At 48.7% G+C, this 14,319-nt stretch overlaps 1 protein-coding gene across 1 annotated transcript in view; it reads right to left on the minus strand.

Annotated features, from left to right (window-relative positions):
- Positions 1-7,590: 7,590 nt before the first annotated feature.
- The window catches only part of LOC149325281 (uncharacterized), a 28,219-nt gene continuing 21,490 nt past the window's right edge, over positions 7,591-14,319 (minus strand). The window contains exons 11-12 of the mRNA XM_089563292.1: positions 10,607-10,714; positions 7,591-8,111 (exon numbers count right to left, since the gene is read on the minus strand). Coding sequence (XP_089419418.1) covers positions 7,712-8,111; positions 10,607-10,714 — 508 coding nt within the window. The 3' untranslated portion in view covers positions 7,591-7,711. The remainder of the gene's footprint in view (positions 8,112-10,606; positions 10,715-14,319) is intronic.

Here is a 14,319-nt window from a genome sequence, read left to right on the forward strand (position 1 = left end):
CAAAAATCTGTTGCAAACAGTTGAAGAATATCGTCCGATTTCCCTCTGTAATGGAGATTACACACTGTTCGCAAAGGCTCTTCGTAATTGTCTCCATCTAGTTGTTGCAGACTTAACAGGCTCGCATCAGGTCTGCGGTTACAGAGGCCGCAGCATCCAAACACATATTCGTATTGCACGTTAGGTATTGGAGGCAGTATCCGATGAGACCGATCAAGTAGCCCTTAATCCGATTGGCCTTGCAAAATCATTTAATAAAGTTCGTCACAATTTCATGTTTGCGGTCCAAGAGCATCCAAATATTGGAGATGTTTTGCTCAGGGGCATAAGATTGTGCTATGAGGATTCCGATACAAAGCTAATTGTCAGCCGAGAGCTAACCAAATTTATACAACTCAAAATCATCTGTTCGCCAATGTTGTCCATTATCGCCTTTCTTTTTGCCATACATCTTGAACCTTTTTGCCGCAGTGTTATTAAAACGCAACTATCCCCGGTTCTGAAGCGAGAAGCCTCAGTAGGCTAGTATACACCGGGTCTGGCGTGCGCCGTGATCAATTTTAGCCACATCTTCCCGTGCGCGAGTTCGCCGCGTCACGTCACTGGAGAGGCGCACGTGGTCGGCGGAGCCGCCGCCGAGCGCGGCTCCGCCCGCCGCTCGACCTTCGCCGTCATTCGCGCACTCTGCGCGAGTTTACCGAGTGTGCATCGGCGCGTGCTCGGCTTCTTCGTATGGCGCTGTTTGCAGCCGCGTGTTTACCACAGTTAAGGCGCATGCGGGAGGAGGGCTATATAACGCGCTTGCCTACACTGTTATCGTGGTGCTCCCAGTGCATTGTACGCGGTCTTTGGCTGGTATATCCAGGCTTAACCAGAGCTAAACCACTGCCAGTTTTTTCCTTGGCACAATGTGAAATTAAGATTTTAGCCTACGCTGATGGTGTCACCCTTTTTTGTCCTGACAAAAAGAGTGTACTTGAGGCATTACATTTTACTCAACAGTTTTGCGAGGAATCAGTTGCGGGTCTTAATTTAGATAAATCCAAGGGATGTTGGTTGGGCCATTGCTGTGCGTGGCGAAGTCAGTTTGGTGGCATGAGGTGGGACTGCGGCACCCTTCAATATCTAGGGGTCCCTCTGCACCAAATTCACAGTAGTCGAGCCTACTGGGATTCTCAGATAATGACCATGAGGCGACAAACACAGGCCTGGAAGGGTAGAGAACTTTCAGCGTTTGCTTGGGCTCAAGTCTGCAACATTTTTTATTTTCAAAACTTGCTCGACGAAACGGGGCTCCGATGCTAAGTCGGAGTAAGTCGGAGCTCGTCGTCTAACCGCCCGTCAAGCACCGCAAACCAAAGAGCAGCCCGAGAGAGTACGAGGCAATCAAAGTCAAGACCAGAGAGGGAAACGCGATCCCAAGAGTCAACAAGATCAGAGTGTTGGGAATGACGATCGAGACGCACGGCAGAAACGGCGAGACCGTCACCCGCCTCATTGCGAAAGCGGCGAACGCCACGAGACTGCTCAAACGAGTCACGAACAAGAAAAGCGGAATGAGGGAAGAGAGCCTGATCAGACTGATCCACTCGTTCGTCATATGTCACGTAGCGTACGTGGCGGCCTACCACAAGTGGAAGAAGAGCGAGAGAAACAAGATAGATATACTCAACCGCAGAGCCTACAAGACGGCACTGGGACTGTTCGAAACAACGAGCACCAAACGCCTCCTGCAGCTGGGGGTGCACAACACGCTAGAGGAGATAGCGGAGGCCCAACGCGCCGCACAACTCGAAAGACTGTCTACGACCAAGGCCGGCCGGAAAATCCTGGACAACCTGGGAATTGGATATCAAGGCAGGGAGCAGACGCAGCTCCCCGTCCCCGATGAGATCAGGCGCAACATCAGAGTGGACTCGGTACCGAACAACATGCACCCGGAGTATAATAAAGGGAGGAGAGCAGCGGGAGCCAAGGCGCTGATAGACCAGCACGCGGCCGACACACACGCATGCTACGTTGACGCGGCTGAGCACGCCAAGATACACGGCTTCACGACGGTCGTCGTCGACGCGACCGGCACCGTTCGCACGACCGCCAGCACGAGATGCCCCAGGGCAGAGCAAGCGGAGGAGGTGGCCATCGCCGACCGCCACTGCCACACGGTGCTATGCGACTCGAGGCAGGCGGTGAGAAATTACGCCAAAGGCAGGATAGCGAAGGAAGCGGTGCGCATACTGCAGGCAACCAAGAACGACGATGGCAGCAAACAAGTGAGAATCAAGTGGTTCCCGCGCACGCGGGCGAGGCGTCAGACCGCAACGCCAACCACAACGAGACGGCACACGCCGAGGCGCGCGCGTTAACGGACCGCGCCTCGGTCGACCGGCGGCTGTGGTTCAGCACCAAGGACCGAATGACCGAATACAACGAAATAACCAAGGCGTTCCGCCTAGCCTGCCCTTCCACCCCCTTGCTCGGGGCTCAGTCGAGAGCAAGCCGTTTTATTCAGACAGCTACAGACGGGCTCACTCCCCAGCCCGTCGCTGTTGCACAGAATGTATCCCGAGACGCACCCGACAGACAAATGCAGTCTGCCGAACGGAGACGGCCGGCTTCGCACACATTCTGTGGAATTGCAGCAAGTACCAGGAAGAAGCTAAGTCTGGGAGGATCCCGCCGCGACTGGAAGCAGCCGCAGGGAGCGACAAACAAAAGGAACAACTTTGGGCCGTCCAGCAGGTCATCGAGGCGCTGGCCCGGCAGGGACCCAGCGAGCCGGCAACGGCGAGCGGGGACCCAGGCCGCGCGGCCGGCGCCCAGAGGACGCCGTAAGCCCAGTCCGGAGCGCGCGTTCTACTGCAGGCCCCAAATAAACGTTTTAACAATCCAACAAATGCAAAACTTGCCTATGTGCTGCAGGTTATCCACTGCGGGGGGAAGAAAGTGCAGGTGACGCGCAGAATATTCGCTACCTTCGTTCCCAATGAGAACCCATGCGTCGTGACAACCTATTTCTTTCTCTACAGTCTGGTGGAATGGGCCTAGTTGACTTACTCGTGCGACAGCTTGTTTGTCGTTTTTATTTTTAGGAGCCCCTTTTAGTAGCTGTCTTAGTGCTCATTTGCGTTTTCTATTCGCACCGACTGGACCCACGCGTGAGGGGCCTTTGGTTTTTTGGTTGGTTAATGGGGTTTAACGTCCCAAAGCGACTCAGGCTATGAGGGACGCCGTAGTGAAGGGCTCCAGAAATTTCGACCACCTGGGGATCTTTAACGTGCACTGACATCGCACAGTACACGGGCCTCTAGAATTTCGCCTCCAAAGCAATTCAGCTGCTGCGGCCGGGATCGAACCCGCGTCTTTTGGGTCAGCAGCCGAGCACCATAACCACTGAGCCACCGCGGGGGCCGTGAGGGGCCTTTATGAAGATTCTTTAAGGAAGTTGCTGACATCTTCAATCTCCTCACTGTGCGCTTTTTTTAGACTACCTCTATAGCCTCTCCAAAAGGCAGATGACTCATGCACTTACAGAGTATGTGCTTCTTATACCGTTGTATCGTCTAACTTTTCTGCAGTTTCTTCAAACCAGTGTTTTAAAATGTCTCAAGCGAATATGCATTTCTTTTGCTGCAAAATGTAGTTCTTTAAACTGCGCACATCGACGCTTCCTGTGAAGGCAGGGCTTCGTGGTAAGGAGATGCTTTTGCCATGGACGGTGAATTGCAGCCTGTGCAATGCGCCAGAGAATATTGACCATTGTTTTATTTTGTGTAATAAAACAATGGTCAATAGTCTCTGGCGCATTGCACAGGCATTGCAGAGGTGCCGTTTGGGTAGACGCCGCGTGCACAACGCATGAAGCTGTAGCAGTTGGTTACGATCCAGCCCTAGCACACCCCCGCATACACCGCCTTCCCTCGGGCTCTCCGCCTGAGGAGGCAGAGGAAACCGCCATCGCCCTAGCCCTTGTACACTCCAATGCAAACTACATCTTTAGCGACTCCAAAACGGCTCTGTTCAACTTCGCGAGAGGCAGGATTCACGCCCCTGCTTGGCAGTTGTTGAACACCCCTGCCAAAAACTTACCACGCAGGGTAGAGCTCCAGTGGGTGCCGGCTAACTCTGGGAATCCAAGAAACGAGGCTGCCGATAAATTGGCCTGAGGTTTGATTTGCCGGGCTCAGGACGGCCTCGGTCCAGGCTTCTCGAGAGAACCGGCGGACACCTTTGCAGAGTTCACACAAATGCCCCGCTTGGACCGTCGGACTTACCCTCCTTCACACCCCTCCCTTACCCACTCCCAACAGATCCTCTGGAGACGCCTCCAGACCCGCTCTCTCTCATCCGCTCAGCTGCTATCTCACTACTGTGGCACCTCCCCTGCATGCACCCTGTGCGGCGACCCTCACGCCACACTCTCCCACATCATTTCGGCTGCCGTGCTGATCCTCCACCGCTGGGACAGCCCGCGTTATCAAGTTGGGAGGACTGGGAGGTCGTGCTCTCGTCTGTGTAACCGCCATCGCAGCTTGCTGCGGTGCTTCGGGGTGCTGACGTCATGAACAAACACCACATGAACGTTCCGACAGAGAGTGGGACCATGCGGTGGTCCAGGGACCCAAGGGGGGTCTAACACATTGCCATAATAGTTTTTTTTCTCTCTCTTTCTCTCCCTGTGTAATGATGGTATGCTCGTCTGGGACACACGAAAGCGAACACTAAGGAAGGACGTTTAAATCACACCCTAAAGTATCCATTTTTTGCCAGTCGTGCGTTATGCCACGTGATCTGTTTATGTTGATGAAAGTATTTCGGCCTTGGAAGAGCCGTATGATGTACTACCACGCCGAACCACCGTGGTCATCAAAATCTGTTTCGTGAAGAGTGCGTTTTGGTGCGGGGAGTATATGCTGCCCTGGAAGAACTGCCTGGCTGGCTCCCCTAGCTAGATGCATGTGTGTGGTTCCGAGACTTTTGATGCTTGGGAAGGTGAGCACTTGCAGGGGTATGGTGTGCTCGTATTATACGGCCATGGTAGCCACGGTAGCATGGCTGATTCGAAACCCAACGGTCGGGATTTCGATTTCTGATTAATTACTCCATTTTTTCTTCAGTTAAATTCATTTACTTTATGTGCTTACATATCCTAATTACATTCGAGTTATGTTGCGGCCTTCCAATCACCAGTTCCATTAAGTTTTAATCATTTTTGCCCTCCGCCTCTCCACGTGTGACATAGCCAGCTTTCCGACCAATCCGGAAGCTTTTCTCTCGCCGCCGACGACATGGCGACGGAGTTCTCGCTCACGCCGCCGACGACGCCACATTTTCTGCACCTGGTTGCCTTACGCCTGGGCGTAAAAACCCCTCCCGAAGCAGCAGCAGAACCAACTCTCGCTGACTTCACGGCTAAGCTTGCCATGACCCTGAGATACTGGCACGACATCTCGAAATTCGGAGAAATGCTTGGATCAACTGTTTTATATACTAATGTATTTATAGTGGATACCCCTCTACTTTGATTTGTTCAATCATTATCTTCGATCATAGTGACCATGAAACAATCCCTTGTACCAGGAGGACGAAAGTAGTAGTGTCTCTCGCCTTCTTTACTGAGGAGCTTCCTCATTGCTCGACAGTTCACTCGTAACCATTTCACTGCTCTCCTCTGCTACAGGTCCGTCAGTGCTTTCGCTCTCGATGCCACTTGACCGCTCTTTCTCTCGGCCAACCTGCAACTCGTAGTCCTGCAGTACTCCGAGTTCTCGCTAGTGCTCCAAGTTCCTCCACCGACTTCAGGCTGATTTCGCAAGGTACAGTCCGACTGGACCATCACGTTGGCATTCCCAAGTGCTCATCACCTCGGCGGCAGATACGTTCTCAGTTCCCTGAGAAAGTGCAACTCCGGTCTGGCCTTTACTTTCTGCAGATGAAGCAAAGGGCTGTTCCATAACGTAACTGTGTCCTGTAGAGTTAGCAACAACGTGTTCTGTGGTTGCTAAAGAACTGGTCTTTTCACTCTTCTGCCTAAGCTCCAGAGGCTAAGATTCCTCAAAGGCCGAACTTCAACAAGCTTCCACAGAACGTTTAGCATAATCAACAGCGCAAAAGAACCAGGACCAGCGCTTCGTGTGTCAGTTTCTTCTTCTTACCGCTTCTCATCTCTGGCTGCTTCTCGTCGCCCTATACGGGCACATTCAAGGGACACATGGAATTACTCCACCGCAGCCGCTGCATTGTCCCCTTCATAAGGGCGCGGAAAGTATAGGTTCGCTCATTAGGCGAAAAAAATGCCGCCACCGTGTGGAAGGCATTGATGTAACGAGCGTTAGCTGTTCGTTAGCGCCATCTATAGTCCATGTAATGTATTTCCACGTGGTTAGGCTACTTTTCCATACCTTAAGGCGAACGGGCGCATACCGCCTTGAGGTCGGATATTTTTGACCGATTTGGGCTGAAGAACTTTTTCGACTCTTTGGAGGGCCATTTTTTCTTACCTCAAGGCGATAGGTGTCCGGTCGCCATGAGGTATGAAATTGTGAGCTGCCAAGTGCTGAAGACATGGCCGCCATGTTAAGCCTGACCATAAGTAAATATTAACCTAATTAGACAAAAACTCAGAGGGCACTTGGCTCTCTAAAGTGCTGCAAGGCGAAAGCGTTTCCATTTTATTTTTTATTGTTCATACTTTTTATTTTTATTTCTTTCCTTACATTATTTTTTTGTTCCTTTTATTTTATTTATGAAACCCATGCACTCACTAGATGGACCTTTATTTATGCTCAAACCCTGAGCCTTCGTGGCGCAGTGGTAGCGTCTCCGCTTCAAATGCCGGAGGCCCTGGTTCGATTCCCAGCCTCTACCCAGTTTTTTTTCAGTAGTGACGCCGAAACGCGGACACATTTGCTAACATTTCTTGGTCGCGACAGTATGAGGTATTAAAGGCTTTCGCCTTAATATTAATGGCTAACATGGCCTACTAATCAAGCCCGTTACGAATAACCATTAGTTATATCGTGATGTTATCGGTAAGTTAATTATAAGCATAACCATAACTAAATATTAACTTCATTAGTTAATTTTGGCGTCTAAACAGTTCTACTCATATAGAGGATTCCAAATCTCTAATTCGTTTTATGATGGCTCATTAATTACTGAGTTAAAAGCGATTAAACATAGTCATGTGACTAGTTCCTTATGGCGTAACAAAATGAGTGACCTCACCAATCACAAATTCGATATACTAATGATGTCACCAATCAATGCAGGCAAGGATGAACACCACGGCCGCGCGTCAACTCGAGCTCTGCGCAGTTAAGCGAGTGCACGGGTCTGTTGCAGCATGGTACTGTTCCAGAACGAATGGTGCCATTCGCCGATAAGGTGCAACTTGAAGCCCCTTCGGTCTGCCTACCACACATGTATCGACGCAGCCATTTACATCGTGGAGAGACGTGTGGATAGCGCACATAATATATGTAATAGGAGTTATTTTATTGGCTACAAACATTACAGTGATGACAAAAACTAAGGCAATACTTATATTCCTAGATAATCCCTGAATTTACACGGCCAACATCAGTGTAGAGCTCCGCACTCTTTATTCCGCTTGTGAAACGCTTATTATAACGCGGAGCCTGCCGAACCATTGCGCAGCGTAGTAGCACAATTGGCAATGCTTCGAAATCGCTTCGATGCTGACGTATAATCACTGGTCTTGCGATTCGCTCGGAGGCGCGGCGTGCGAAAGGAGGCGGATATCCACCGCCACCTGCCTTTCCATCATCAGTGTCCTGATCTCGGTGGCAATGGCCTGAGCCTCGACCTCGAAGCTCTGGAACGACACCGAAGCATCTTCGTCGGGCGCCGCTCTGGTGCGGAGTCTTGTGGACCAGCCGTCCGGGCCTTGGGAAGACGTCTCTCCTGCGGCGGCAGATGCGTGCTGTGGCCTCGGCACGGTTCCCAGCAGCTCCGATGGGGGCTCCGACGTTGGGTCGACCGAAGCGGACGCTTCTTCCATGTGCTGCGCCACTCCACGATGAGAGGCAGAGGCAGCCGCGGCGGACGCCATCTTGTTGTCATTGGCTGCAGCTGCTTCACTGCCGTACCTTCGTTGTTTAGAGAAAGGCACAGGAACAACAAGGATTGCCGCGTTATTTTGAGGGAACACACAGTTCTACGACAACAGCTATTTTGTTAAAGGCAGTGAACAAGGCAAAGATAGGTAAAAAGACAACACACATGATATTTTTAAAAGCGCCGAAGAGGCCTAGGACCATATTTTATGATGTTACAGTTTGCTTTGGTTCCATTAAGGCCCCTGCCATCAGTTGATGGCCCGCTGTCGTAGGCCGTGGGAGAGAATCTCACCCTGGTCGCGGCACAGACACGCCCATAATGCTACTTAATTGCGTAAATGAATCCCCACATCCATGCCGCACTGGCGAACTGCCATCGACGCTGACGAACGACCCAGCAGGACACACGCATGGCACAGGTGGGAAGCTTTATCGGCGCTAATTCCTTATTAGGAAAGCAACTGCGGATTGTGCGTTGACGAATTCGCGGAGCAAGGTCCCTATAATGTGCAAGGACTGGATGCGAAGACGGCAGTCGAGCGGTTAGCGGCGGCGCCCAGTCCACGCTTGTCCCTCCACCTCCTGTCGCATTCGTCATCGGTTATGTCACGGCAAAATAAACAAAGATCAAATAAAAGCCATAAAATACAAAACCATGGGAAAGGTTCTCGGTACATATCGAAAAAAAAAAAATCTTAAACGTTGGCAAACAGTTCAACTTTATTTTTTGCAAACCACTGGTGTTATTAAGCAGCGTATCATTGGCAACTTCTTAGCGAGCCAGTTGTTGTACCTTGGATACCGAATACTGCATGGCAATATGCGCAAGTGGACTTTTGCCTTTCGATGTACCTCGCTTAGGATTAGCACGTACAACAGTTTAGCCCTGAACTGATGTGAACTGGCACTATGTGACTTGCTTTTGCGTTGTGGAACTAGATCTATACCGATACCAACACCCACACCCACCGCAGTGTCACTGGTTATGCGATTCACAAAACAAGCTGAAATTGACTGGCATAATTTGGTCCATAGTTCTGATTACGCTTTTCGCACGCTTTAGCACCGTTCTGTGGTCATGGCCTGCGGCTATCACCCGAAGATATGGCAATTTTTGTTTCGATTAAAAAAATAACAGACACCTATCCCAGCTTGTAACCTGTCAAAAAACCCGCTGCAGAGTTCGGGTGAAGTGTTTGCATAGGCCATCTGCAGTAGAAACGTGTACTGGCGTTTTTTTTTTTTTGCGAGTACCCGGTACAGGAAAGCACCCTAATCAACATGATTGCACCAAGAATTTTGTTAGCAATATGTATTCTTTAAACCTTGCTGCTCGTAAGGGATGCTCATCGACGTCACTTATCATTTCCTGTTTGGTCTCAGAGGATTTTCGCGAGTCTGCTCGACGTCGCTTGTTGCGTGGCGCAGAACCAACCATGTGAGCGAACCACGATTGGGATTGTTTGTGATGATCGCCGCAGGCTGATGGAAAATTTGGGTGTCGAGCTCGGACAGCTTCTAGGAAATAGCTGTTGGTATGCAGGGTCCAGAGCCGGCTATGTGCAAAGCGGTCACTGCGGCAGGTTTTATTCCCTTTCCTCGGCGCAGAAGTTCGCTAAATATTCGGGCAACTTACTGCTCACTCGAATACTGAGCGAACGTCTGCGCAATAATCGACTAACTTACTGCTCGCTCCGTTAAGATGAAGGCGAAACACAAAAGGCGCCCGTCCGACTGCGATTAAAGTACAAGTTGAAGATCCTCTGGTGATCGAAATTATTCCGGCGCCCTTCACTACGGCACCTCTCTCTCTTTCCACTTTCACTCCCACCTTCCTCCTTCACAGTACGGCGCGGTTGAGGTGCCCAAGGAGAAATAAGACAGTTACTGCTCCTTTCCTACGGTCAAAAACCACCAATTACTGCTCGCTCACGGTGTTTTCGATGAAAACTTCTTCCCATGTATTGCGCAAGTTTTACACGGGGTCGTCGTGTGTTGTCTGTCTTTGTCTTGTTTTTTTTTCACGCGGTTCACCACCAAAGCATGTTTGCACGACAGGCTCAAGACTTTAGGAAATGAGTCGTCATTTTCCTAAAGCAGGTGAGGTACTTCGCTTTGCGACCGTACTAAGCCAGCGATGGCTTTGTGTCTCTGGTGGTCTGCCCCGAAGCCTTATGCCGCGTGTTTTATTCCGGCCATGTTGGACGCATTTTAAACAAAGTGATAAGTGAAGGGCCCTTCGTAGCCATATTGAGGTTACGGCGAGGGCCGCAAAACCCTAGAGGGGCGAAATAATTCGAAGTATTCCACATAGCGCTCTCCTCATAACTGCTTCCTCGGCTAAGGTTAAGCGCAAGTGTTGTCTAGCGTCCTTGCCGCAGTATCAACTCAAGCAAGATTTGCATTATTTCAATACTCTAAGTTTTGGCTGCAGCATTTCAATTTCTGAAAATCGACCAAAAGATGTAAAGTTTGTTTGCACCCATATTTGTTTCCCGAAGAAGGCAGTGAAGTGGTTCGCGTACCCGGTTAGTTCGTCGCTCGACGCATGCCGTATGGAGAAGCGGGACTTGGTCTTTCCAGCGCCACCCACTGGAAATGAGTGATCTGGCAATGAGTCCGGGACTTCAGATCTGAAACAAAATTGTTTTTAAGTCTTTTAAGTCTTAAGAATAACCCCCGTTTGAAGACGTTCCAGGTTAAAATCTTCGAGTAACCGCAATACTGTTTCTTAATTTCTGTGGTTTTAGCGAAATCCGAACAAAGCTCTTCTTAGTAGCATCTACCGCTTTCTCCGAAAACGTCATTTCATGTAAGACTACGAAACAAGCTTATTTATCTGTCGCTACCAGTCGCAAATGATTCGAGGCTAAGAAGTTCACCAGTGAACTATATTCCTCTATACTCCTCCCTATGTTTGACGGCAAACGGTATCCTGAAAAAAAAAAAAAACACCGTGCACCCCTTAATGCATCTAGGTCGACAGTCGTCCTGAACAAGGCTAGAATTCAACCGATCAAGAGTCAGCTTTTTGATCTTTCCTAGATGCGGCTTAACACAAAACTTCGGCCCCATTCGAAGAAAGTTTCCGTGCCTTTTTGGAATTGTCTCATACAAGATCATCACTATCCCTAAAAGTATGGTTTATGGTTTGGTCTATTAGGGTTGAACGTTCCAAAGCGACTCAATATGAGGGACGCCGCAGTGAAGGGCTCCCGATAATTTCGACCACCTGAGGTTCTTTAATGTGCACTGACATCACCCGTACATCGGCCTCTAGCATTTCGCCTGCATCAAAATGCGACCGCCGCGGCCGGGATCGAACCCGCGTCTTTCGTGTTAGCAGCCGAGTGGTATAACCCCGCGCCACCACGGCGGCTTTATACCTGAAAGCGGCGTTGCTCCATTTCTTAACGGGAGGTCCGGTTGTACCGCTCCCGCTGGTGCTCCCGTAGTCGTGCGCGAGCCCCAGTGACTCCTCTTGAGCTAACTGGCATCACGCAGATGGTCATTGAAAAACCAGCCCCGGTGCCACTATACTAATACAGGCTTTTGCACATTCGGCGAGAATGGCTTTCGGATGGTTGTAGGAATCAGAACATCGCTTAAAGATCAGACGGGCCCAAGCCTTGTCTTGCCCACAAAGGGGCAACACGAGCTTTGTAAACCCTGTTTCACTGTTAACTTTTGTTTCGAACTATTTGCGACTGGTAACAGCGGGGACACCAAAGAACAGCACACGATCCGACAAAGCAGCATGCGTCAAAATAGAACACAAAAAAAACTGCACAGGAAAAAACGGCACAGCGACAAAATGGCACAGCGACAAAACGGCTCGACGAAAGAAGAGCACAAAGAAAAAACAGCACGACGACCAAACTGCACCGCACAGTACGGTGCAGTACAGGGAACAAGAGAGATTTGCGAAGCATACACATAAAGAAAGAACCAAGATTGAGCGTCAGCAAGCCCTCTAGCTGTCTACATGATAAGGCTACACAGAGGTTAGCGGGAGTTCATGTAAAACCCCAAATAAGAACTCGATGAAAGCAGCAGCATGTAGGTGCATGCAGTTTGGAACACTCTTCGATCCGGTCTTGATCACTGGGTAGAATAAGGCCAACTTTCATGGGGCAGAGAACAGCATAGGCACACCTTACCGATTCGCTGCATTCAAATTGCCGGGAAACACTTCGAGCATAGGAACAAGCACTGGCATCAATTTTTTGGACCGGCGATCTTCCTGGCTTGGCGTCGGCTACAATTTCTGCAGAAGATTCTCCGCAACAGCGACAACCGTAATAGGGGAGCCAGCTTTCATCATCTTAACAACCTTATTACTGAGGCTGTCATGGACAAGCTGTACGCAAGACTTTGATAAGGCGCCCTGCAAACAGAACGTACCAATGCCCTGTTTCACCGTCTTGAAATGCACTGGTTCAAATGGCAACAGGCCTGATTGGTCTTGTGACAAATGCAGTTGTGAGCAGTAAAAGAGAGAACAAACTTTTTGGACGAAACTGAAATTTTTTGCTTGTTTCTATACCAAATTTGTGAACGACTTTAGGATATCTTACGCCAAGAGGAGCATTAGTTAGAAGACAGGAAAAGACGATCTTGCCACGCATAACTATGGAGTAATCAAAAATGAGTGCTCAAATTTGGTTAGCTTTCATACTGCGCCACTGTACATCCAGAGTACTTTATATGGTGATAGGGTGAACCTAATTTCTAAAAACTCGAACTTATTATGCTCTTGTAAGCCGTGGGCACGGTGTAGCCGTGGGTACAGGTGAGACCACTTCCATGTAGTTTAAAAAGAGATAAAGCTTCTTCTATCGCAACCGTGTTTCACCTCGAGTTAATCTTTAGCAACAACAGAATAATCGCTTACACATCTAAAAACACTTAAAATAGTCTTGAAGTTGAAGTTGATTTTATTTACACAACAATGAGAGGGAACATCGAGAGAAAAAGCTCTATTGAGCTTGACAGGCTATCGAGTCCCCCCAAAAATTAGACGGCAGCACTCCAAAGACAACAAATACATCGCTGAAGTAAAACGGTGATACACAAAATGTGGGAGCATAAGATTTCCTATTTTTCCTAGATTAAGTTGAAATGAAGTCACAAATTTAATGCATTGTGAAAATACAAAACAGAGTATCAAAAATATTAACAACCGAAATATGAATGACTATTTGCAATATACATTACAAGGTAAAAAAATGGACTCGCCAGGCTAAAGCAATTAATTCAACACTTTGAATGTCTAATATACAGAGACGACCACACATTTATGAACACAAATGACACAAATTTAAATGACTGGAGGAGGAAATGTTCAGACCAGCATCTGTAATATCATTGAAAAGGGAGAGAAGGCTATGTCTTAACATTTGTATACCATAGCTAGTCCTAGGCGTTCTAATGAGAAACCGCTGTGTGTGACGTAAAGGGTACGTGCTTTCATGATTCGCAAGGTCAGCCATGTTGGATAGAATCATCAAGTTATTTTTTATTTCCTGCTTGAAACGAAGGGCCAGTCGTAAATCATACAGACGGAACGCCCTTGCAATGTCAGCAACATCAAAGAGCTCGGAGGTTGGATGGCCCCAGGGCAGATTGTAAATTAATCTAATTGCTTTCTTTTGCAATAGGTAAAGCTTCTGAAGATTTGTTTCAGTAGTATTCCCCACACTAAGCGACAGTAATAAAATTGGGACATAAATAATGTTTTAAACAGCAGGAGTTCTACATCCCTTGGAAGCAGATGACTATGACGCCGGAGAAGACATACAATACGGGCGACCTGTAAATTTAAGAAATTAATATGTTTGTCCCAGAGAATTTTTTCTGTAAACCAAACACCGAGGGTCTTGAAAGCTGGCACTACTTCAATTCTGTGAGAAGCACAGCTAATGATGGTGTCAATGCTCACAACTTTACCGTTAGCATGGAAAAACATTGCTTTTGTTTTTGAGAAATTGATTAATAACGCATTATGATTGGACCAGTGCAGGAGGTTCGACAGTGTACGGTTAGCTTCTTTAATAAGTTCAATGAGGTCATTGCAGGAAAAAATAAACTGGCGTCATCTGCATACATGAAAAAAATGCGTTCTTATTAACGTTGATGACATCAATGTTCCGCAAAAGCGCACCAGATCACGATCGGTGCCAGCTAAGAAGATAACAGCCAAAGTAAGAGCCATGCTAGAAAAAATGCGAATTGCCTT

This window comes from Amblyomma mixtum, chromosome 10 (assembly GCF_055824585.1).
Source record: "Amblyomma mixtum isolate Tamu chromosome 10, ASM5582458v1, whole genome shotgun sequence".
In the NCBI taxonomy this organism is placed as follows: domain Eukaryota; kingdom Metazoa; phylum Arthropoda; class Arachnida; order Ixodida; family Ixodidae; genus Amblyomma; species Amblyomma mixtum.